The 26,905-nt window shown below is 44.6% G+C and overlaps 1 protein-coding gene across 1 annotated transcript in view; it reads right to left on the minus strand.

Moving 5' to 3' along the window:
* LOC140384433 (malignant fibrous histiocytoma-amplified sequence 1) overlaps positions 1-26,905 on the minus strand; it is a 193,520-nt gene that overhangs the window by 41,587 nt on the left and 125,028 nt on the right. The window contains exon 5 of the mRNA XM_072466130.1: positions 1,479-1,651. Coding sequence (XP_072322231.1) covers positions 1,479-1,651 — 173 coding nt within the window. The remainder of the gene's footprint in view (positions 1-1,478; positions 1,652-26,905) is intronic.

The raw sequence follows: 26,905 nt of genomic DNA on the forward strand, positions 1-26,905 counted from the left end.
CTCAGTACTGCCCCTCGACAATGCAGCACTCCCTGAGTACTGACCCTCCGATAGTTCAATGCTCCCTCAGTACTGCCCCTCGACAATGCAGCACTCCCTGAGTACTGACCCTCCGATAGCACAATGCGCCCTCAGTACTGCCCCTCGACAATGCAGCACTCCCTGAGTACTGACCCTCCGATAGCACAATGCGCCCTCAGTACTGCCCCTCGACAATGCAGCACTCCCTGAGTACTGACCCTCCGATAGCACAATGCGCCCTCAGTACTGCCCCTCGACAATGCAACACTCCCTGAGTACTGACCCTCCGATAGCACAATGCGCCCTCAGTACTGCCCCTCGACAATGCAGCACTCCCTGAGTACTGACCCTCCGATAGCACAATGCGCCCTCAGTACTGCCTCTCGACAATGCAGCACTCCCTGAGTACTGACCCTCCGATAGTTCAATGCTCCCTCAGTTCTGCCCCTCGACAATGTCGTGCTTCTTCAGTACTAAATCTTTGACAGTGTACCACCATGGGTGGCACATTTGGCACATTAGCACAGTGATTAGCACCATTGCTTCACAGGGTTCTATTCCCTCCCAGGTTCTATTCCCTCCTCGGGTTACTGTCTGTGTGGAGTCTGCACGTTCTCACCGTGTCTGTGTGGGTTTCCTCCGGGTGCTCCGGTTTCCCCCCACGAGTACTGAAAGGTGCTGTTAGGTAATTTGGACATTCTGAATTCTCTCTTTGTGTACCCGAAAAGGCGCCGGAATGTGGCGACTAGGGGCTTTTCACATTAACTTCATTGCAGTGTTAATGTAAGCCTACTTGTGACAATAAAGATGATTATTATTATTAGCACTCCCTTAGTACTGATCCTCTGACAGCGTGGCGCTCCCTCGGTACTCTCCCTTCCTCACACTGCAAGTGTGATGATGATTTTAAATATCACTGGTGACGAGGTTGGAGGTTGGGTGTGGGGCAAGGTAGGGTGGGGAGTGTCTCATGCTGTTGAACCTGTTCAGCTTCGCCTGTTTAAGAGAGGGTGTTAACTGGAGAAGCTGCGATCATTCTCCAAAGGGTACAGGAAGTTAAGGGATACTTAACACAGATGTTCAAAAACATGAAGGATTTTGATACAGTAAATATGGTGAAACGTTCCCCTGGGTGGTGGGCCAGACTTCAGAGATTTTAAATGTTTGGCAAAATAACTAGACTGGAAATGAGGAGCAATTTCTTCACATGGAAAGTTATTAAGATCCCATCATATTCCCTGAAGGTATGGTGGAATACATTGCATCAGAACTTTCAGAGGGCCACTGGACATGCAGTTGAAGAGCAACAAATTGCAAGGCTGTGTAGAAAACAAATTGGATAGTTCATTCAAAGAACTGGCACAAGTAGGTGAGACAGAAAGGCTTCCTTCTGTGTTATCAGCTTCTATGATTTTATAAATGATGAAAAGAGGAAGAGATCCCAGATTGAGCCTCACCTGAAACAGGGTAATCAGAAATGATGGCTTCAGGAACACAATTCTTTCCAGACTCTTTACCTCCTGGTACCACACAATTAACCCAATCCGATGCAAGTAACACAAAATGTATTTCAGCTGTTGAATGTTGTGCAGGTTTATCATCCTCAGTAATTCATCAAGAGCCACAGCTCCTGTTAAAAACAATACAAAATTGAGAATCAGCGTCTGTGAAACACATTGCCCAGTGAGAGTTAATGTGTGTGGAACTGTATCCCAGTGAGAGTCAGTGTGCGTGAAACTGCATCCCCTTGGGAGTCAGTGTGTGTGGAACTGTATCCCAGTGAGGGGCAGTGTGTGTGGAACTGTATCCCAGTGAGAGTCAGTGTGTGTGAAACTGCATCCGCTTGGGAGTCAGTGTGTGTGGAACTGTATCCCAGTGAGAGTCAGTGTGTGTGGAACTGTATCCCAGTGAGAGTCAGTGTGTGTGGAACTGTATCCCAGTGAGAGTCAGTGTGTATGAAACTGCATCCCTTTGGGAGTTAGTGTGTGTGGAACTGTATCCCAGTGAGGGGCAGTGTGTGTGGAACTATATCTCAGTGAGAGTCAGTGTGTGTGGAACTGTATCCCAGTGAGAGTCAGTGTGCGTGAAACTGTATCCCCTTGGGAGTCAGTGTGTGGAACTGAACCCCAGTGAGGGGCAGTGTGTGAGGACTATATCTCAGTGAGAGTAAGTGTGTGTGGAACTCTATCCCAGTGAGTCAGTGTGTGTGGAACTGTATCCCAGTGAGAGTCAGTGTGTGTGGAACTGTATCCCAGTGAGAGTCAGTGTGCGTGAAACTGTATCCCCTTGGGAGTCAGTGTGTGTGGAACTGAACCCCAGTGAGGGGCAGTGTGTGTGGAACTATATCTCAGTGAGTGTCTGTGTGTGTGGAACTCTATCCCAGTGAGAGTCAGTGTGCGTGAAACCGTATCCCCTTGGTAGTCATTGTGTGTGGAACTGTACCCCAGTGAGAGGCAGTGTGTGTGGAATTATATCTCAGTGAGAGTCAGTGTGTGGAACTGTATCCCAGTGAGAGTCAGTGTGCGTGAAACTGTTTCTCAGTGAAAATCAGTGTGTGTGGAACTGTATCCCAGTGAGAGTCAGTGTGTGTGGAACTGTATCCCAGTGACAGTCAGTGTGCGTGAAACTGTTTCTCAGTGAAAATCAGTGTGTGTGGAACTGTATCAAAGTGAGAGTCAGTGTGTGTAGACCTATACCCAAGTGAGAGTCAGTGTTGTGGAACTGTACCCCAGTGAGAGTTATTGCTGTGGTACTGTACCCCAGTGAGAGTTATTGTTGTGGAACTGTACCACAGTGAGAGTTATTGACTGTGGAACTGTACCCCAGTGAGAGTTATTGACTGTGGAACTGTACCCCAGTGAGATTTATTGTTGTGGAACTGTACCTCAGTGAGAGTTATTGACTGTGGAACTTTACCCCAGTGAGAGTTACTGACTGTGCAACTGTACCCCAGTGAGAGTTATTGTTGTGGAACGGCACCCCAGTGAGAGTTATTGACTGTAAAACTGTACCCCAGTGAGAGTTATTGTTGTGGAACTGTACCCCAGTGAGAGGCAGTGTGTGTGGAATTATATCTCAGTGAGAGTCAGTGTGTGGAACTGTATCCCAGTGAGAGTCAGTGTGCGTGAAACTGTTTCTCAGTGAAAATCAGTGTGTGTGGAACTGTATCCCAGTGAGAGTCAGTATGTGTGGAACTGTATCCCAGTGAGAGTCAGTGTGCGTGAAACTGTTTCTCAGTGAAAATCAGTGTGTCTGGAACTGTATCAAAGTGAGAGTCAGTGTGTGTAGACCTATACCCAAGTGATGGTCAGTGTTGTGGAACTGTACCCCAGTGAGAGTTATTGACTGTGGAACTGTACCCCAGTGAGAGATATTGACTGTGGAACTGTACCTCAGTGAGATTTATTGTTGTGGAACTGTACCTCAGTGAGAGTTATTGACTGTGGAACTTTACCCCAGTGAGAGTTATTGACTGTGCAACTGTACCCCAGTGAGAGCTATTGTTGTGGAACGGTACCCCAGTGAGAGTTATTGACTGTAAAACTGTACCCCAGTGAGAGTTATTGACAGTGGAACTGTACCCCAGTGAGAATTATTGTTGTGGAACTGTACCCCAGTGAGAGTTATTGACTGTGGAACTTTACCCCAGTGAGAGTTATTGACTGTGGAACTGTACCCCAGTGAGAGTTATTGTTGTGGAACTTTACCCCAGTGAGAGTTACTGACTGTGGAACTGTACCCCAGTGAGAGTTATTGACTGTGAAACTGTACCCCAGTGAGTGTTATTGACTGTGGAACGGTACCCCAGTGAGAGTTATTGATGTGGAACGGTACCCCAGTGAGATTTATTGATTGTGAAACTGTACCCCAGTGAGAGTTATTGTTGTGGAGCTGTACCCCAGTGAGAGTTATTGACTGTGAAACTGTACCCCAGTGAGAGTAATTGACTGTGGAACTGTACCCCAGTGAGAGTTATTGATTGTGAAACTTTACCCAAGTGAGAGTCAGTGTTGTGGAACGGTACCCCAGTGAGAGTTATTGTTGTGGAACTGTACCCCAGTGAGAGTTATTGACTGTGGAACTGTACCCCAGTGAGAGTTATTGACTGTGGAACTGTACCCCAGTGAGATTTATTGTTGTGGAACTGTACCCCAGTGAGAGTTATTATTGTGGAACTTTACCCCAGTTAGAGTTATTGACTGTGCAACTGTACCCCAGTGAGAGTTATTGTTGTGGAACGGTACCCCAGTGAGAGTTATTGACTGTGCAACTGTACTCCAGTGAGAGTTATTGACTATGGAACTGTAACCCAGTGAGAGTTATTGTTGTGGAACTGTACCCCAGTGAGAGTTATTGATTGCGGAACTGTATACCAGTGAGAGTTATTGATTGTGGAACTGTAACCCAGTGAGAGTTATTGACTGTGAAACTGTACCCCAGTGAGTTATTGACTGTGAAACTGTACCCCAGAAAGTTATTGTCGTGGAACTGTATCCCAGTGAGAGTTATTGACTGTGGAACTGTACCCCAGTGAGAGTTATTGTTGTGGAACTTTACCCCAGTGAGAGTTATTGACTGTGGAACTGTACCCCAGTGAGAGTTATTGACTGTGAAACTGTACACCAGTGAGAGTTATTAACTGTGAAACTGTACCCCAGTGAGTGTTATTGACTGTGGAACGGTACCCCAGTGAGAGTTATTGACTGTGAAACTGTACCCCAGTGAGAGTTATTGATTGTGAAACTGTACCCCAGTGAGAGTTATTGTTGTGGAACTGTACCCCAGTGAGAGTCAGTGTGCGTGAAACCGTATCCCCTTGGTAGTCATTGTGTGTGTAACTGTACCCCAGTGAGAGGCAGTGTGTGTGGAATTATATCTCAGTGAGAGTCAGTGTGTGGAACTGTATCCCAGTGAGAGTCAGTGTGCGTGAAACTGTTTCTCAGTGAAAATCAGTGTGTGTGGAACTGTATCCCAGTGAGAGTCAGTATGTGTGGAACTGTATCCCAGTGAGAGTCAGTGTGCGTGAAACTGTTTCTCAGTGAAAATCAGTGTGTGTGGAACTGTATCAAAGTGAGAGTCAGTGTGTGTAGACCTATACCCAAGTGAGAGTCTGTGTTGTGGAACTGTACCCCAGTGAGAGTTATTGCTGTGGTACTGTACCCCAGTGAGAGTTATTGTTGTGGAACTGTACCCCAGTGAGAGTTATTGACTGTGGAACTGTACCCCAGTGAGAGTTATTGACTTTGGAACTGTACCCCAGTGAGATTTATTGTTGTGGAACTGTACCTCAGTGAGAGTTATTGACTGTGGAACTTTACCCCAGTGAGAGTTATTGACTGTGCAACTGTACCCCAGTGAGAGTTATTGTTGTGGAACGGTACCCCAGTGATAGTTATTGACTGTAAAACTGTACCCCAGTGAGAGTTATTGTTGTGGAACTGTACCCCAGTGAGAGTTATTGACTGTGGAACTTTACCCCAGTGAGAGTTATTGACTGTGGAACTGTACCCCAGTGAGAGTTATTGTTGTGGAACTTTACCCCAGTGAGAGTTATTGAATGTGGAACTGTACCCCAGTGAGAGTTATTGACTGTGAAACTGTACCCCAGTGAGAGTTATTAACTGTGAAACTGTACGCCAGTGAGTGTTATTGACTGTGGAACGGTACCCCAGTGAGAGTTATTGATTGTGAAACTGTACCCCAGTGAGAGTTATTGATGTGGAACGGTACCCCAGTGAGGTTTATTGATTGTGAAACTGTACCCCAGTGAGAGTTATTGTTGTGGAACTGTACCCCAGTGAGATGTATTGACTGTGAAACTGTACCCCAGTGAGAGTAATTGAATGTGGAACTGTACCCCAGTGAGAGTTATTCATTGTGAAACTTTACCCAAGTGAGAGTCAGTGTTGTGGAACGGTACCCCAGTGAGAGTTATTGTTGTGGAACTGTACCCCAGTGAGAGTTATTGACTGTGGAACTGTACCCCAGTGAGAGTTATTGACTGTGGAACTGTACCCCAGTGAGATTTATTGTTGTGGAACTGTACCTCAGTGAGAGTTATTGACTGTGGAACTTTACCCCAGTGAGAGTTATTGACTGTGCAACTGTACCCCAGTGAGAGTTATTGACTGTGGAACTGTACCCCAGTGAGAGTTATTGATTGTGAACCTGTACCCCAGTGAGAGTTATTGTTGTGGAACTGTACCCCAGTGAGAGTTATTGACTGTGAAACTGTACGCCAGTGAGAGTAATTGACTGTGGAACTGTACCCCAGTGAGAGTTATTGATTGTGAAACTTTACCCCAGTGATAGTTATTGTTGTGGAACGGTACCCCAGTGAGAGTTACTGACTGTGGAACTTTACCCCAGTGAGAGTTATTGACTGTGGAACTGTACCCCAGTGAGAGTTATTGTTGTGGAACTTTACCCCAGTGAGAGTTATTGACTGTGGAACTGTACAACAGTGAGAGTTCTTGCTTGTGAAACTGTACCCCAGGGAGAGTTATTGATTGTGAAACTTTACCCCATTGAGAGTTATTGACTGTGGAACGGTACTCCAGTGAGAGTTATTGACTGTGGAACTGTACCCCAGTGAGAGGTATTGATTGTGAATCTGTACCCCAGTGAGAGTTATTGTTGTGGAACTGTACCCCAGTGAAAGTTATTGATTGTGGAACTGTACCTCAGTGAGAGTTATTGATTGTGGAATTGTACCCCAGAGAGAGTTATTGATTGTGGAACTGTATCCCCGTGAGAGTTATTGTTGTGGAACTGTATCCCCGTGAGAGTTGTTGACTGTGCAACTGTACTCCAGTGAGAGTTATTGACTATGGAACTGTAACCCAGTGAGAGTTATTGTTGTGGAACTGTACCCCAGTGAGAGTTATTGATTGCGGAACTGTATACCAGTGAGAGTTATTGATTGTGGAACTGTAACCCAGTGAGAGTTATTGACTGTGAAACTGTACCCCAGTGAGTTATTGACTGTGAAACTGTACCCCAGAAAGTTATTGTCGTGGAACTGTATCCCAGTGAGAGTTATGGATTGTGGAACTGTATCCCAGTGAGAGTTATTGTTCTGGAACTGTACCCCAGTGAGAGTTATTGATTGTGGAACTGTACCCCAGTGGGAGCTATTGTTGTGGAACTGTATCCCAGTGAGAGTTATTGTTGTGGAACTGTACCCCAGTGAGAGGTATTGATTGTGGAAGTGTACCCCAGTGAGAGTTAATGATTGAGGAACTGCACCCCAGTGAGTGTTATTGTTGTGGAACTGTATCCCAGTGAGAGTTATTGTTGTGGAACTGTACCCCAGTGAGAGTTATTGACTGTGGAACTGTACCCCAGTGAGATTTACTGTTGTGGAACTGTACGGCAGTGAGAGTTATTGATTGTGGAACTGTACCCCAGTGGGAGTTATTGTTGTGGAACTGTACCCCAGTGAGAGTTATTGTTGTGGAACTGTATCCCAGTGAGAGTTATTGTTGTGGAACTGTACCCCAGTGAGAGATATTGTCGTGGAACTGTATCCCAGTGAGTGTTATTGTTGTGGAACTGTACCCCAGTGATAGTTATTGATTGTGGAACGGTACCCCAGTGAGAGTTATTGACTGTGGAACAGTACCCCAGTGAGAGTTATTGACTGTGGAACTGTACACCAGTGAGAGTTATTGACTGTGGAACTTTACCCCATTGAGAGTTATTGACTGTGAAACTGTACCCCAGTGAGAGTTATTGACTGTGGAACGGTACCCCAGTGAGAGTTATTGATTGTGAAATTGTACCCCAGTGAGAGTTATTGTTGTGGAACTGTACCCCAGTGAGAGTTATTGACTGTGAAACTGTACCCTAGTGAGAGTTATTGACTGTGGAACAGTACCCCAGTAAGAGTTATTGACTGTGGAACTGTACCCCAATAAGAGTTATTGTTGTGGAACGGTACCCCAGTGAGAGTTATTGACTGTAAAACTGTACCCCAGTGAGAGTTATTGTTGTGGAACTGTACCCCAGTGAGAGTTATTGACTGTGGAACTTTACCCCAGTGAGAGTTATTGACTGTGGAACTGTACCCCAGTGAGAGTTATTGTTGTGGAACTGTACCCCAGTGAGAGTTATTGACTGTGGAACTTTACCCCAGTGAGAGTTATTGACTGTGGAACTGTACCCCAGTGAGAGTTATTGTTGTGGAACTTTACCCCAGTGAGAGTTATTGAATGTGGAACTGTACCCCAGTGAGAGTTATTGACTGTGAAACTGTACCCCAGTGAGAGTTATTAACTGTGAAACTGTACGCCAGTGAGTGTTATTGACTGTGGAACGGTGCCCCAGTGAGAGTTATTGATTGTGAAACTGTACCCCAGTGAGAGTTATTGATGTGGAACGGTACCCCAGTGAGGTTTATTGATTGTGAAACTGTACCCCAGTGAGAGTTATTGTTGTGGAACTGTACCCCAGTGAGATGTATTGACTGTGAAACTGTACCCCAGTGAGAGTAATTGAATGTGGAACTGTACCCCAGTGAGAGTTATTCATTGTGAAACTTTACCCAAGTGAGAGTCAGTGTTGTGGAACGGTACCCCAGTGAGAGTTATTGTTGTGGAACTGTACCCCAGTGAGAGTTATTGACTGTGGAACTGTACCCCAGTGAGAGTTATTGACTGTGGAACTGTACCCCAGTGAGATTTATTGTTGTGGAACTGTACCTCAGTGAGAGTTATTGACTGTGGAACTTTACCCCAGTGAGAGTTATTGACTGTGCAACTGTACCCCAGTGAGAGTTATTGACTGTGGAACTGTACCCCAGTGAGAGTTATTGATTGTGAACCTGTACCCCAGTGAGAGTTATTGTTGTGGAACTGTACCCCAGTGAGAGTTATTGACTGTGAAACTGTACGCCAGTGAGAGTAATTGACTGTGGAACTGTACCCCAGTGAGAGTTATTGATTGTGAAACTTTACCCCAGTGATAGTTATTGTTGTGGAACGGTACCCCAGTGAGAGTTATTGACTGTGGAACTTTACCCCAGTGAGAGTTATTGACTGTGGAACTGTACCCCAGTGAGAGTTATTGTTGTGGAACTTTACCCCAGTGAGAGTTATTGACTGTGGAACTGTACAACAGTGAGAGTTCTTGCTTGTGAAACTGTACCCCAGGGAGAGTTATTGATTGTGAAACTTTACCCCATTGAGAGTTATTGACTGTGGAACGGTACTCCAGTGAGAGTTATTGACTGTGGAACTGTACCCCAGTGAGAGGTATTGATTGTGAATCTGTACCCCAGTGAGAGTTATTGTTGTGGAACTGTACCCCAGTGAAAGTTATTGATTGTGGAACTGTACCTCAGTGAGAGTTATTGATTGTGGAATTGTACCCCAGAGAGAGTTATTGATTGTGGAACTGTATCCCCGTGAGCGTTATTGTTGTGGAACTGTATCCCCGTGAGAGTTGTTGACTGTGCAACTGTACTCCAGTGAGAGTTATTGACTATGGAACTGTAACCCAGTGAGAGTTATTGTTGTGGAACTGTACCCCAGTGAGAGTTATTGATTGCGGAACTGTATACCAGTGAGAGTTATTGATTGTGGAACTGTAACCCAGTGAGAGTTATTGACTGTGAAACTGTACCCCAGTGAGTTATTGACTGTGAAACTGTACCCCAGAAAGTTATTGTCGTGGAACTGTATCCCAGTGAGAGTTATGGATTGTGGAACTGTATCCCAGTGAGAGTTATTGTTCTGGAACTGTACCCCAGTGAGAGTTATTGATTGTGGAACTGTACCCCAGTGGGAGCTATTGTTGTGGAACTGTATCCCAGTGAGAGTTATTGTTGTGGAACTGTACCCCAGTGAGAGGTATTGGTTGTGGAAGTGTACCCCAGTGAGAGTTAATGATTGAGGAACTGCACCCCAGTGAGTGTTATTGTTGTGGAACTGTATCCCAGTGAGAGTTATTGTTGTGGAACTGTACCCCAGTGAGAGTTATTGACTGTGGAACTGTACCCCAGTGAGATTTACTGTTGTGGAACTGTACGGCAGTGAGAGTTATTGATTGTGGAACTGTACCCCAGTGGGAGTTATTGTTGTGGAACTGTACCCCAGTGAGAGTTATTGTTGTGGAACTGTATCCCAGTGAGAGTTATTGTTGTGGAACTGTACCCCAGTGAGAGATATTGTCGTGGAACTGTATCCCAGTGAGTGTTATTGTTGTGGAACTGTACCCCAGTGATAGTTATTGATTGTGGAACGGTACCCAAGTGAGAGTTATTGACTGTGGAACAGTACCCCAGTGAGAGTTATTGACTGTGGAACTGTACCCCAGTGAGAGTTATTGACTGTGGAACTTTACCCCATTGAGAGTTATTGACTGTGAAACTGTACCCCAGTGAGAGTTATTGACTGTGGAACGGTACCCCAGTGAGAGTTATTGATTGTGAAATTGTACCCCAGTGAGAGTTATTGTTGTGGAACTGTACCCCAGTGAGAGTTATTGACTGTGAAACTGTACCCTAGTGAGAGTTATTGACTGTGGAACAGTACCCCAGTAAGAGTTATTGACTGTGGAACTGTACCCCAATAAGAGTTATTGTTGTGGAACGGTACCCCAGTGAGAGTTATTGACTGTAAAACTGTACCCCAGTGAGAGTTATTGTTGTGGAACTGTACCCCAGTGAGAGTTATTGACTGTGGAACTTTACCCCAGTGAGAGTTATTGACTGTGGAACTGTGCCCCAGTGAGAGTTATTGTTGTGGAACTTTACCCCAGTGAGAGTTATTGACTGTGAAACTGTACCCCAGTGAGAGTTATTGATTGTGGAACGGGACCTCAGTGAGAGTTATTGATTTTGAAACTGTACCCTTGTGAGAGTTAGTGACTGTGGAACTGTACCCCAGTGAGCGTTATTGATTGTGAAACTGTACCCCAGTGAGAATTATTGTTGTGGAACTGAACCCCAGTGAGAGTTATTGACTGTGAAACTGTACCCCAGTGAGAGTAATTGACTGTGGTACTGTACCCCAGTGAGAGTTATTGATTGTGAACCCTTACCCCAGTGAGAGTTATTGTTGTGGAACTGTACCCCAGTGAGAGTTATTGACTGTGGGACTGTATCCCAGTGAGAGTTATTGATGGTGAAACCTTACCCCAGTGAGAGTTATTGTTGTGGAACTGTACCCCAGTGAGAGTTATTGATTGCGAACCGTATACCAGTGAGAGTTATTGTTGTGGAACTGTAACCCAGTGAGAGTTATTGACTGTGGAACGGTATCCAAGTGAGAGTTATTGATTGTGAAACTGTACCCCAGTGAGTTATTGTTGTGGAACTGTACCCCAGTGAGAGTTATTGTTGTGGAACGGTACCCCAGTGGGAGTGATTGATTGTGAAACTTTACCCCATTGAGAGTTATTGACTGTGAAACTGTACCCCAGTGAGAGTTATTGACTGTGGAACGGTACCCCAGTGAGAGTAATTGACTGTGGAACTTTACCCCATTGAGAGGTATTGACTGTGAAACTGTACCCCAGTGAGAGTTATTGACTGTGGAACGGTACCCCAGTGAGAGTTATTGATTGTGAAACTGTACCCCAGTGAGAGATATTGTTGTGGAACTGTACCCCAGTGAGAGTTATTGACTGTGCACCTTTACCCCAGTGAGAGTTATTGAATGTGAAACTGTACTGCATTGAGAGTTATTGATTGTGAAACTTTACCCCATTGAGAGTTATTGACTGTGAAACTGTACCCCAGTGAGAGTTATTGTTGTGGAACTGTACGGCAGTGAGAGTTATTGATTGTGGAACTGTATCCCAGTGAGAGTTATTGTTCTGGAATTGTACCCCAGTGAGAGTTATGGATTGTGGAACTGTACCCCAGTGGGAGTTATTGTTGTGGAACTGTACCCCAGTGAGAGTTATTGTTGTGGAACTGTATCCCAGTGAGAGTTATTGTTGTGGAACTGTACCCCAGTGAGAGTTATTGTCGTGGAACTGTATCCCAGTGAGAGTTATTGTTGTGGCACTGTACCCCAGTGAGAGTTATTGATTGTGGAACTGTACCCCAGTGAGAGTTATTGTTGTGGAACTGTACTCCAGTGAAACTTATTGATTGTGGAACTGTACCTCAGTGAGAGTTATTGATTGTGGAATTGTCCCCCAGAGACAGTTATTGATTGTGGAACTGTATCCCCGTGAGAGTTATTGTTGTGGAACTGTATCCCCGTGAGAGTTGTTGACTGTGGAACTGTACCCCAGTGAGAGTTATTGACTATGGAACTGTAACCCAGTGAGAGTTATTGTTGTGGAACTGTACCCCAGTGAGAGTTATTGATTGCGGAACTGTACCCCAGTGAGAGTTACTGTTGTGGATCTGTACGGCAGTGAGAGTTATTGATTGTGGAACTGTACCCCAGTGGGAGTTATTGTTGTGGAACTGTACCCCAGTAAGAGTTATTGTTCTGGAACTGTATCCCAGTGAGAGTTATTGCTGTGGAACTGTACCCCAGTGAGAGATATTGTCGTGGAACTGTATCCCAGTGAGTGTTATTGTTGTGGAACTGTACCCCAGTGATAGTTATTGATTGTGGAACGGTACCCCAGTGGGAGTTATTGATTGTGAAACTTTACCCCATTGAGAGTTATTGACTGTGAAACTGCACCCCAGTGAGAGTTATTGACTGTGGAACGGTACCCCAGTGAGAGTTATTGACTGTGGAACAGTACCCCAGTAAGAGTTATTGACTGTGGAACTGTACCCCAATAAGAGTTATTGTTGTGGAACGGTACCCCAGTGAGAGTTATTGACTGTAAAACTGTACCCCAGTGAGAGTTATTGTTGTGGAACTGTACCCCAGTGAGAGTTATTGACTGTGGAACTTTACCCCAGTGAGAGTTATTGACTGTGGAACTGTGCCCCAGTGAGAGTTATTGTTGTGGAACTTTACCCCAGTGAGAGTTATTGACTGTGAAACTGTACCCCAGTGAGAGTTATTGATTGTGGAACGGGACCTCAGTGAGAGTTATTGATTTTGAAACTGTACCCTTGTGAGAGTTAGTGACTGTGGAACTGTACCCCAGTGAGCGTTATTGATTGTGAAACTGTACCCCAGTGAGAATTATTGTTGTGGAACTGAACCCCAGTGAGAGTTATTGACTGTGAAACTGTACCCCAGTGAGAGTAATTGACTGTGGCACTGTACCCCAGTGAGAGTTATTGATTGTGAACCCTTACCCCAGTGAGAGTTATTGTTGTGGAACTGTACCCCAGTGAGAGTTATTGACTGTGGGACTGTATCCCAGTGAGAGTTATTGATGGTGAAACCTTACCCCAGTGAGAGTTATTGTTGTGGAACTGTACCCCAGTGAGAGTTATTGATTGCGAACCGTATACCAGTGAGAGTTATTGTTGTGGAACTGTAACCCAGTGAGAGTTATTGACTGTGGAACGGTATCCAAGTGAGAGTTATTGATTGTGAAACTGTACCCCAGTGAGTTATTGTTGTGGAACTGTACCCCAGTGAGAGTTATTGTTGTGGAACGGTACCCCAGTGGGAGTGATTGATTGTGAAACTTTACCCCATTGAGAGTTATTGACTGTGGAACGGTACCCCAGTGAGAGTAATTGACTGTGGAACTTTACCCCATTGAGAGGTATTGACTGTGAAACTGTACCCCAGTGAGAGTTATTGACTGTGGAACGGTACCCCAGTGAGAGTTATTGATTGTGAAACTGTACCCCAGTGAGAGATATTGTTGTGGAACTGTACCCCAGTGAGAGTTATTGACTGTGCACCTTTACCCCAGTGAGAGTTATTGAATGTGAAACTGTACTGCATTGAGAGTTATTGATTGTGAAACTTTACCCCATTGAGAGTTATTGACTGTGAAACTGTACCCCAGTGAGAGTTATTGTTGTGGAACTGTACGGCAGTGAGAGTTATTGATTGTGGAACTGTATCCCAGTGAGAGTTATTGTTCTGGAATTGTACCCCAGTGAGAGTTATGGATTGTGGAACTGTACCCCAGTGGGAGTTATTGTTGTGGAACTGTACCCCAGTGAGAGTTATTGTTGTGGAACTGTATCCCAGTGAGAGTTATTGTTGTGGAACTGTACCCCAGTGAGAGTTATTGTCGTGGAACTGTATCCCAGTGAGAGTTATTGTTGTGGCACTGTACCCCAGTGAGAGTTATTGATTGTGGAACTGTACCCCAGTGAGAGTTATTGTTGTGGAACTGTACTCCAGTGAAACTTATTGATTGTGGAACTGTACCTCAGTGAGAGTTATTGATTGTGGAATTGTCCCCCAGAGACAGTTATTGATTGTGGAACTGTATCCCCGTGAGAGTTATTGTTGTGGAACTGTATCCCCGTGAGAGTTGTTGACTGTGGAACTGTACCCCAGTGAGAGTTATTGACTATGGAACTGTAACCCAGTGAGAGTTATTGTTGTGGAACTGTACCCCAGTGAGAGTTATTGATTGCGGAACTGTACCCCAGTGAGAGTTACTGTTGTGGATCTGTACGGCAGTGAGAGTTATTGATTGTGGAACTGTACCCCAGTGGGAGTTATTGTTGTGGAACTGTACCCCAGTGAGAGTTATTGTTCTGGAACTGTATCCCAGTGAGAGTTATTGCTGTGGAACTGTACCCCAGTGAGAGATATTGTCGTGGAACTGTATCCCAGTGAGTGTTATTGTTGTGGAACTGTACCCCAGTGATAGTTATTGATTGTGGAACGGTACCCCAGTGGGAGTTATTGATTGTGAAACTTTACCCCATTGAGAGTTATTGACTGTGAAACTGCACCCCAGTGAGAGTTATTGACTGTGGAACGGTACCCCAGTGAGAGTTATTGACTGTGGAACTTTACCCCATTGAGAGGTATTGACTGTGAAACTGTACCCCAGTGAGAGTTATTGACTGTGGAACGGTACCCCAGTGAGAGTTATTGATTGTGAAACTGTACCCCAGTGAGAGTTATTGTTGTGGAACTGTACCCCAGTGAGAGTTATTGACTGTGCACCTTTACCCCAGTGAGAGTTATTGAATGTGAAACTGTACCGCAGTGAGAGTTATTGATTGTGAAACTTTACCCCATTGAGAGTTATTGACTGTGAAACTGTACCCCAGTGAGAGTTATTGTTGTGGAACTGTACGGCGGTGAGAGTTATTGATTGTGGAACTGTATCCCAGTGAGAGTTATTGTTCTGGAATTGTACCCCAGTGAGAGTTATGGATTGTGGAACTGTACCCCAGTGGGAGTTATTGTTGTGGAACTGTACCCCAGTGAGATTTATTGTTGTGGAACTGTATCCCAGTGAGAGTTATTGTTGTGGAACTGTACCCCAGTGAGAGTTATTGTCGTGGAACTGTATCCCAGTGAGATTTATTGTTGTGGCACTGTACCCCAGTGAGAGTTATTGATTGTGGAACTGTACCCCAGTGAGAGTTATTGTTGTGGAACTGTACCCCAGTGAAACTTATTGATTGTGGAACTGTACCTCAGTGAGAGTTATTGATTGTGGAATTGTCCCCCAGAGACAGTTGTTGATTGTGGAACTGTATCCCCGTGAGAGTTATTGTTGTGGAACTGTATCCCCGTGAGAGTTGTTGACTGTGGAACTGTATACCAGTGAGTGTTATTGATTGTGAAACTGTACCCCAGTGAGTTATTGACTGTGAAACTGTACCCCAGAGAGTTATTGTTGTGGAACTGTATCCCAGTGAGAGTTATGGATTGTGGAACTGTATCCCAGTGAGAGTTATTGTTCTGGAACTGTACCCCAGTGAGAGTTATTGACTGTGGAACTGTACCCCAGTGGGAGCTATTGTTGTGGAACTGTATCCCAGTGAGAGTTATTGTTGTGGAACTGTACCCCAGTGAGAGGTATTGATTGTGGAAGTGTACCCCAGTGAGAGTTATTGATTGTGGAACTGTACCCCAGAGAGAGTTATTGATTGAGGAACTGCACCCCAGTGAGTGTTATTGTTGTGGAACTGTATCCCAGTGAGAGTTATTGACTGTGGAACTGTACCCCAATAAGAGTTATTGTTGTGGAACGGTACCCCAGTGAGAGTTATTGACTGTAAAACTGTACCCCAGTGAGAGTTATTGTTGTGGAACTGTACCCCAGTGAGAGTTATTGACTGTGGAACTTTACCCCAGTGAGAGTTATTGACTGTGGAACTGTGCCCCAGTGAGAGTTATTGTTGTGGAACTTTACCCCAGTGAGAGTTATTGACTGTGAAACTGTACCCCAGTGAGAGTTATTGATTGTGGAACGGGACCTCAGTGAGAGTTATTGATTTTGAAACTGTACCCTTGTGAGAGTTAGTGACTGTGGAACTGTACCCCAGTGAGCGTTATTGATTGTGAAACTGTACCCCAGTGAGAATTATTGTTGTGGAACTGAACCCCAGTGAGAGTTATTGACTGTGAAACTGTACCCCAGTGAGAGTAATTGACTGTGGTACTGTACCCCAGTGAGAGTTATTGATTGTGAACCCTTACCCCAGTGAGAGTTATTGTTGTGGAACTGTACCCCAGTGAGAGTTATTGACTGTGGGACTGTATCCCAGTGAGAGTTATTGATGGTGAAACCTTACCCCAGTGAGAGTTATTGTTGTGGAACTGTACCCCAGTGAGAGTTATTGATTGCGAACCGCATACCAGTGAGAGTTATTGTTGTGGAACTGTAACCCAGTGAGAGTTATTGACTGTGGAACGGTATCCAAGTGAGAGTTATTGATTGTGAAACTGTACCCCAGTGAGTTATTGTTGTGGAACTGTACCCCAGTGAGAGTTATTGTTGTGGAACGGTACCCCAGTGGGAGTGATTGATTGTGAAACTTTACCCCATTGAGAGTTATTGACTGTGAAACTGCACCCCAGTGAGAGTTATTGACTGTGGAACGGTACCCCAGTGAGAGTAATTGACTGTGGAACTTTACCCCATTGAGAGGTATTGACTGTGAAACTGTACCCCAGTGAGAGTTATTGACTGTGGAACGGTACCCCAGTGAGAGTTATTGATTGTGAAACTGTACCCCAGTGAGAGATATTGTTGTGGAACTGTACCCCAGTGAGAGTTATTGACTGTGCACCTTTACCCCAGTGAGAGTTATTGAATGTGAAACTGTACCGCAGTGAGACTTATTGATTGTGAAACTTTACCCCATTGAGAGTTATTGACTGTGAAACTGTACCCCAGTGAGAGTTATTGTTGTGGAACTGTACGGCAGTGAGAGTTATTGATTGTGGAACTGTATCCCAGTGAGAGTTATTGTTCTGCAATTGTACCCCAGTGAGAGTTATGGATTGTGGAACTGTACCCCAGTGGGAGTTATTGTTGTGGAACTGTACCCCAGTGAGAGTTATTGCTGTGGAACTGTATCCCAGTGAGAGTTATTGTTGTGGAACTGTACCCCAGTGAAACTTATTGATTGTGGAACTGTACCTCAGTGAGAGTTATTGATTGTGGAATTGTCCCCCAGAGACAGTTGTTGATTGTGGAACTGTATCCCCGTGAGAGTTATTGTTGTGGAACTGTATCCCCGTGAGAGTTGTTGACTGTGGAACTGTATACCAGTGAGTGTTATTGATTGTGAAACTGTACCCCAGTGAGTTATTGACTGTGAAACTGTACCCCAGAGAGTTATTGTTGTGGAACTGTATCCCAGTGAGAGTTATGGATTGTGGAACTGTATCCCAGTGAGAGTTATTGTTCTGGAACTGTACCCCAGTGAGAGTTATTGACTGTGGAACTGTACCCCAGTGGGAGCTATTGTTGTGGAACTGTATCCCAGTGAGAGTTATTGTTGTGGAACTGTACCCCAGTGAGAGGTATTGATTGTGGAAGTGTACCCCAGTGAGAGTTATTGATTGTGGAACTGTACCCCAGAGAGAGTTATTGATTGAGGAACTGCACCCCAGTGAGTGTTATTGTTGTGGAACTGTATCCCAGTGAGAGTTATTGACTGTGGAACTGTACCCCAATAAGAGTTATTGTTGTGGAACGGTACCCCAGTGAGAGTTATTGACTGTAAAACTGTACCCCAGTGAGAGTTATTGTTGTGGAACTGTACCCCAGTGAGAGTTATTGACTGTGGAACTTTACCCCAGTGAGAGTTATTGACTGTGGAACTGTGCCCCAGTGAGAGTTATTGTTGTGGAACTTTACCCCAGTGAGAGTTATTGACTGTGAAACTGTACCCCAGTGAGAGTTATTGATTGTGGAACGGGACCTCAGTGAGAGTTATTGATTTTGAAACTGTACCCTTGTGAGAGTTAGTGACTGTGGAACTGTACCCCAGTGAGCGTTATTGATTGTGAAACTGTACCCCAGTGAGAATTATTGTTGTGGAACTGAACCCCAGTGAGAGTTATTGACTGTGAAACTGTACCCCAGTGAGAGTAATTGACTGTGGTACTGTACCCCAGTGAGAGTTATTGATTGTGAACCCTTACCCCAGTGAGAGTTATTGTTGTGGAACTGTACCCCAGTGAGAGTTATTGACTGTGGGACTGTATCCCAGTGAGAGTTATTGATGGTGAAACCTTACCCCAGTGAGAGTTATTGTTGTGGAACTGTACCCCAGTGAGAGTTATTGATTGCGAACCGCATACCAGTGAGAGTTATTGTTGTGGAACTGTAACCCAGTGAGAGTTATTGACTGTGGAACGGTATCCAAGTGAGAGTTATTGATTGTGAAACTGTACCCCAGTGAGTTATTGTTGTGGAACTGTACCCCAGTGAGAGTTATTGTTGTGGAACGGTACCCCAGTGGGAGTGATTGATTGTGAAACTTTACCCCATTGAGAGTTATTGACTGTGAAACTGCACCCCAGTGAGAGTTATTGACTGTGGAACGGTACCCCAGTGAGAGTAATTGACTGTGGAACTTTACCCCATTGAGAGGTATTGACTGTGAAACTGTACCCCAGTGAGAGTTATTGACTGTGGAACGGTACCCCAGTGAGAGTTATTGATTGTGAAACTGTACCCCAGTGAGAGATATTGTTGTGGAACTGTACCCCAGTGAGAGTTATTGACTGTGCACCTTTACCCCAGTGAGAGTTATTGAATGTGAAACTGTACTGCATTGAGAGTTATTGATTGTGAAACTTTACCCCATTGAGAGTTATTGACTGTGAAACTGTACCCCAGTGAGAGTTATTGTTGTGGAACTGTACGGCAGTGAGAGTTATTGATTGTGGAACTGTATCCCAGTGAGAGTTATTGTTCTGGAATTGTACCCCAGTGAGAGTTATGGATTGTGGAACTGTACCCCAGTGGGAGTTATTGTTGTGGAACTGTACCCCAGTGAGAGTTATTGTTGTGGAACTGTATCCCAGTGAGAGTTATTGTTGTGGAACTGTACCCCAGTGAGAGTTATTGTCGTGGAACTGTATCCCAGTGAGAGTTATTGTTGTGGCACTGTACCCCAGTGAGAGTTATTGATTGTGGAACTGTACCCCAGTGAGAGTTATTGTTGTGGAACTGTACTCCAGTGAAACTTATTGATTGTGGAACTGTACCTCAGTGAGAGTTATTGATTGTGGAATTGTCCCCCAGAGACAGTTATTGATTGTGGAACTGTATCCCCGTGAGAGTTATTGTTGTGGAACTGTATCCCCGTGAGAGTTGTTGACTGTGGAACTGTACCCCAGTGAGAGTTATTGACTATGGAACTGTAACCCAGTGAGAGTTATTGTTGTGGAACTGTACCCCAGTGAGAGTTATTGATTGCGGAACTGTACCCCAGTGAGAGTTACTGTTGTGGATCTGTACGGCAGTGAGAGTTATTGATTGTGGAACTGTACCCCAGTGGGAGTTATTGTTGTGGAACTGTACCCCAGTGAGAGATATTGTCGTGGAACTGTATCCCAGTGAGTGTTATTGTTGTGGAACTGTACCCCAGTGATAGTTATTGATTGTGGAACGGTACCCCAGTGGGAGTTATTGATTGTGAAACTTTACCCCATTGAGAGTTATTGACTGTGAAACTGCACCCCAGTGAGAGTTATTGACTGTGGAACGGTACCCCAGTGAGAGTTATTGACTGTGGAACTTTACCCCATTGAGAGGTATTGACTGTGAAACTGTACCCCAGTGAGAGTTATTGACTGTGGAACGGTACCCCAGTGAGAGTTATTGATTGTGAAACTGTACCCCAGTGAGAGTTATTGTTGTGGAACTGTACCCCAGTGAGAGTTATTGACTGTGCACCTTTACCCCAGTGAGAGTTATTGAATGTGAAACTGTACCGCAGTGAGAGTTATTGATTGTGAAACTTTACCCCATTGAGAGTTATTGACTGTGAAACTGTACCCCAGTGAGAGTTATTGTTGTGGAACTGTACGGCGGTGAGAGTTATTGATTGTGGAACTGTATCCCAGTGAGAGTTATTGTTCTGGAATTGTACCCCAGTGAGAGTTATGGATTGTGGAACTGTACCCCAGTGGGAGTTATTGTTGTGGAACTGTACCCCAGTGAGATTTATTGTTGTGGAACTGTATCCCAGTGAGAGTTATTGTTGTGGAACTGTACCCCAGTGAGAGTTATTGTCGTGGAACTGTATCCCAGTGAGATTTATTGTTGTGGCACTGTACCCCAGTGAGAGTTATTGATTGTGGAACTGTACCCCAGTGAGAGTTATTGTTGTGGAACTGTACCCCAGTGAAACTTATTGATTGTGGAACTGTACCTCAGTGAGAGTTATTGATTGTGGAATTGTCCCCCAGAGACAGTTGTTGATTGTGGAACTGTATCCCCGTGAGAGTTATTGTTGTGGAACTGTATCCCCGTGAGAGTTGTTGACTGTGGAACTGTATACCAGTGAGTGTTATTGATTGTGAAACTGTACCCCAGTGAGTTATTGACTGTGAAACTGTACCCCAGAGAGTTATTGTTGTGGAACTGTATCCCAGTGAGAGTTATGGATTGTGGAACTGTATCCCAGTGAGAGTTATTGTTCTGGAACTGTACCCCAGTGAGAGTTATTGACTGTGGAACTGTACCCCAGTGGGAGCTATTGTTGTGGAACTGTATCCCAGTGAGAGTTATTGTTGTGGAACTGTACCCCAGTGAGAGGTATTGATTGTGGAAGTGTACCCCAGTGAGAGTTATTGATTGTGGAACTGTACCCCAGAGAGAGTTATTGATTGAGGAACTGTGCCCCAGTGAGAGTTATTGTTGTGGAACTTTACCCCAGTGAGAGTTATTGACTGTGAAACTGTACCCCAGTGAGAGTTATTGATTGTGGAACGGGACCTCAGTGAGAGTTATTGATTTTGAAACTGTACCCTTGTGAGAGTTAGTGACTGTGGAACTGTACCCCAGTGAGCGTTATTGATTGTGAAACTGTACCCCAGTGAGAATTATTGTTGTGGAACTGAACCCCAGTGAGAGTTATTGACTGTGAAACTGTACCCCAGTGAGAGTAATTGACTGTGGTACTGTACCCCAGTGAGAGTTATTGATTGTGAACCCTTACCCCAGTGAGAGTTATTGTTGTGGAACTGTACCCCAGTGAGAGTTATTGACTGTGGGACTGTATCCCAGTGAGAGTTATTGATGGTGAAACCTTACCCCAGTGAGAGTTATTGTTGTGGAACTGTACCCCAGTGAGAGTTATTGATTGCGAACCGCATACCAGTGAGAGTTATTGTTGTGGAACTGTAACCCAGTGAGAGTTATTGACTGTGGAACGGTATCCAAGTGAGAGTTATTGATTGTGAAACTGTACCCCAGTGAGTTATTGTTGTGGAACTGTACCCCAGTGAGAGTTATTGTTGTGGAACGGTACCCCAGTGGGAGTGATTGATTGTGAAACTTTACCCCATTGAGAGTTATTGACTGTGAAACTGCACCCCAGTGAGAGTTATTGACTGTGGAACGGTACCCCAGTGAGAGTAATTGACTGTGGAACTTTACCCCATTGAGAGGTATTGACTGTGAAACTGTACCCCAGTGAGAGTTATTGACTGTGGAACGGTACCCCAGTGAGAGTTATTGATTGTGAAACTGTACCCCAGTGAGAGATATTGTTGTGGAACTGTACCCCAGTGAGAGTTATTGACTGTGCACCTTTACCCCAGTGAGAGTTATTGAATGTGAAACTGTACCGCAGTGAGACTTATTGATTGTGAAACTTTACCCCATTGAGAGTTATTGACTGTGAAACTGTACCCCAGTGAGAGTTATTGTTGTGGAACTGTACGGCAGTGAGAGTTATTGATTGTGGAACTGTATCCCAGTGAGAGTTATTGTTCTGCAATTGTACCCCAGTGAGAGTTATGGATTGTGGAACTGTACCCCAGTGGGAGTTATTGTTGTGGAACTGTACCCCAGTGAGAGTTATTGCTGTGGAACTGTATCCCAGTGAGAGTTATTGTTGTGGAACTGTACCCCAGTGAAACTTATTGATTGTGGAACTGTACCTCAGTGAGAGTTATTGATTGTGGAATTGTCCCCCAGAGACAGTTATTGATTGTGGAACTGTATCCCCGTGAGAGTTATTGTTGTGGAACTGTATCCCCGTGAGAGTTGTTGACTGTGGAACTGTACCCCAGTGAGAGTTATTGACTATGGAACTGTAACCCAGTGAGAGTTATTGTTGTGGAACTGTACCCCAGTGAGAGTTATTGATTGCGGAACTGTACCCCAGTGAGAGTTACTGTTGTGGATCTGTACGGCAGTGAGAGTTATTGATTGTGGAACTGTACCCCAGTGGGAGTTATTGTTGTGGAACTGTACCCCAGTGAGAGTTATTGTTCTGGAACTGTATCCCAGTGAGAGTTATTGCTGTGGAACTGTACCCCAGTGAGAGATATTGTCGTCGAACTGTATCCCAGTGAGTGTTATTGTTGTGGAACTGTACCCCAGTGATAGTTATTGATTGTGGAACGGTACCCCAGTGGGAGTTATTGATTGTGAAACTTTACCCCATTGAGAGTTATTGACTGTGAAACTGCACCCCAGTGAGAGTTATTGACTGTGGAACGGTACCCCAGTGAGAGTCATTGACTGTGGAACTTTACCCCATTGAGAGGTATTGACTGTGAAACTGTACCCCAGTGAGAGTTATTGACTGTGGAACGGTACCCCAGTGAGAGTTATTGATTGTGAAACTGTACCCCAGTGAGAGTTATTGTTGTGGAACTGTACCCCAGTGAGAGTTATTGACTGTGCACCTTTACCCCAGTGAAAGTTATTGAATGTGAAACTGTACCGCAGTGAGAGTTATTGATTGTGAAACTTTACCCCATTGAGAGTTATTGACTGTGAAACTGTACCCCAGTGAGAGTTATTGTTGTGGAACTGTACGGCAGTGAGAGTTATTGATTGTGGAACTGTATCCCAGTGAGAGTTATTGTTCTGGAATTGTACCCCAGTGAGAGTTATGGATTGTGGAACTGTACCCCAGTGGGAGTTATTGTTGTGGAACTGTACCCCAGTGAGATTTATTGTTGTGGAACTGTATCCCAGTGAGAGTTATTGTCGTGGAACTGTACCCCAGTGAGAGTTATTGTCGTGGAACTGTATCCCAGTGAGATTTATTGTTGTGGCACTGTACCCCAGTGAGAGTTATTGATTGTGGAACTGTACCCCAGTGAGAGTTATTGTTGTGGAACTGTACCCCAGTGAAACTTATTGATTGTGGAACTGTACCTCAGTGAGAGTTATTGATTGTGGAACTGTATCCCCGTGAGAGTTGTTGACTGTGGAACTGTATACCAGTGAGTGTTATTGATTGTGAAACTGTACCCCAGTGAGTTATTGACTGTGAAACTGTACCCCAGAGAGTTATTGTTGTGGAACTGTATCCCAGTGAGAGTTATGGATTGTGGAACTGTATCCCAGTGAGAGTTATTGTTCTGGAACTGTACCCCAGTGAGAGTTATTGACTGTGGAACTGTACCCCAGTGGGAGCTATTGTTGTGGAACTGTATCCCAGTGAGAGTTATTGTTGTGGAACTGTACCCCAGTGAGAGGTATTGATTGTGGAAGTGTACCCCAGTGAGAGTTATTGATTGTGGAACTGTACCCCAGAGAGAGTTATTGATTGAGGAACTGCACCCCAGTGAGTGTTATTGTTGTGGAACTGTGTCCCAGTGAGAGTTATTGTTGTGGAACTGTACCCCAGTGAGAGTTACTGTTGTGGAACTGTACGGCAGTGAGAGTTATTGATTGTGGAACTGTACCCCAGTGGGAGTTATTGTTGTGGAACTGTACCCCAGTGAGAGTTATTGTTGTGGAACTGTATCCCAGTGAGAGTTATTGTTGTGGAACTGTACCCCAGTGAGAGTTATTGATTGTGGAACAGTACCCAGTGAGAGTTATTGTTGAGGAACTGTACCCCAGTGAAAGTTATTGATTGTGGAACTGTACCTCAGTGAGAGTTATTGATTGTGGAACTGGACCTCAGTGAGAGTTATTGTTGTGGAACTGTATCCCAGTGAGAGTTGTTGTTGTGGAACTGTATCCCTGTGAGAGTTATGGATTGTGGAACTGTATCCCAGTGTGAGTTATTGTTCTGGAACTGTACCCCAGTGAGAGTTATTGATTGTGGAACTGTACCCCAGTGGGAGCAATTGTTGTGGAACTGTATCCCAGTGAGAGTTATTGTTGTGGAACTGTACCCCAGTGAGAGGTATTGATTGTGGAAGTGTACCCCAGTGAGAGTTATTGATTGTGGAACTGTACCCCAGTGAGTGTTATTGACTATGGAACTGTAACCCAGTGAGAGTTATTGTTGTGGAACTGTACCCCAGTGAGAGGTATTGATTGTGGAAGTGTACCCCAGTGAGAGTTATTGATTGTGGAACTGTACCTCAGAGAGAGTTAATGATTGAGAACTGCACCCCAGTGAGTGTTATTGTTGTGGAACTGTATCCCAGTGAGAGTTATTGTTGTGGAACTGTACCCCAGTGAGAGTTATTGACTGTGGAACTGTACCCCAGTGAGAGTTACTGTTGTGGAACTGTACGGCAGTGAGAGTTATTGATTGTGGAACTGTACCCCAGTGGGAGTTATTGTTGTGGAACTGTACCCCAGTGAGAGTTATTGTTGTGGAACTGTATCCCAGTGAGAGTTATTGTTGTGGAACTGTACCCCAGTGAGAGATATTGTCGTGGAACTGTATCCCAGTGTGTGTTATTGTTGTGGAACTGTACCCCAGTGAGAGTTATTGATTGTGGAACTGTACCCCAGTGAGAGTTATTGTTGTGCAACTGTACCCCAGTGAAAGTTATTGATTGTGGAACTGTACCTCAGTGAGAGTTATTGATTGTGGAACTGTACCTCAGTGAGAGTTATTGATTGTGGAATTGTACCCCAGAGAGAGTTATTGTTGTGGAACTGTATCGCAGTGAGAGTTGTTGTTGTGGAACTTTACCCCATTGAGAGTTATTGACTGTGAAACTGTACCCCAGTGAAAGTTATTGATTGTGGAACGGTACCCCAGTGAGAGTTATTGATTGTGAAACTGTACCCCAGTGAGATTTATTGTTGTGGAACTGTACCTCAGTGAGAGTTATTGACTGTGGAACTTTACCCCAGTGAGAGTTATTGACTGTGGAACTGTACCCCAATAAGAGTTATTGTTGTGGAACTGTACCCCAGTGAGAGTTATTGATTGTGGAACGGTACCTCAGTGAGAGTTATTGATTTTGAAACTGTACCCTTGTGAGAGTTAGTGACTGTGGAACTGTACCCCAGTGAGAGTTATTGATTGTGAAACTGTACCCCAGTGAGAGTTATTGTTGTGGAACTGTACCCCAGTGAGAGTTATTGACTGTGAAACTGTACTCCAGTGAGAGAAATTGACTGTGGTACTGTACCCCAGTGAGAGTTATTGATTGTGGAACTGTACCCCAGTGAGAGTTATTGACTGTGGAACTGTATCCCAGTGAGAGTTATTGATTGTGAAACCTTACCCCAGTGAGAGTTATTGTTGTGGAACTGTACCCCAGTGAGAGTTATTGTTGTGGAACGGTACCCCAGTGGGAGTTATTGATTGTGAAACTTTACCCCATTGAGAGTTATTGACTATGAAACTGTACCCCAGTGAGAGTTATTGACTGTGGAACGGTACCCCAGTGAGAGTTATTGACTGTGGAACTTTACCCCATTGAGAGGTATTGACTGTGAAACTGTACCCCAGTGAGAGTTATTGACTGTGGAACGGTACCCCAGTGAGAGTTATTGATTGTGAAACTGTACCCCAGTGAGAGTTATTGTTGTGGAACTGTACCCCAGTGAGAGTTATTGACTGTGAAACTGTACCCTAGTGAGAGTTATTGACTGTGGAACTGTACCCCAGTGAGAGTTATTGATTGTAAAACTGTACCCCAGTGAGAGTTGTTGTTGTGGAACTGTCCCCCAGTGAGAGTTATTGACTGTGAAACTGTACCCCAGTGAGAGTAATTGACTGTGGAACTGTACCCCAGTGAGAGTTATTGATTGTGAAACTTTACCCCAGTGAGATTATTGTTGTGGAACTGTGCCCCAGTGAGAGTTATTGACTGTGGAACTTTACCCCAGTGAGAGTTATTGACTGTGGAACTTTACACCAGTGAGAGTTATTGACTGTGGAACTGTACCCCAGTGAGAGTTATTGTTGTGGAACGGTACCCCAGTGAGAGTTATTGACTGTGGAACTGTACACCAGTGAGAGTTATTGATTGTGAAACTGTATCCCAGTGAGAGTTATTGACTGTGGAACTGTACCCCAGTGAGAGTTATTGACTGTGGAACTGTACCCCAGTGAGAGTAATTGACTGTGGAACTGTATCCCAGTGAGAGTTATTGATTGTGAAACTTTACCCAGTGAGAGCCATTGTTGTGGAACTGTACCCCAGTGAGAGTTATTGTCTGTGGAACTGTACAC

Source organism: Scyliorhinus torazame, chromosome 10 (assembly GCF_047496885.1).
Source record: "Scyliorhinus torazame isolate Kashiwa2021f chromosome 10, sScyTor2.1, whole genome shotgun sequence".
In the NCBI taxonomy this organism is placed as follows: domain Eukaryota; kingdom Metazoa; phylum Chordata; class Chondrichthyes; order Carcharhiniformes; family Scyliorhinidae; genus Scyliorhinus; species Scyliorhinus torazame.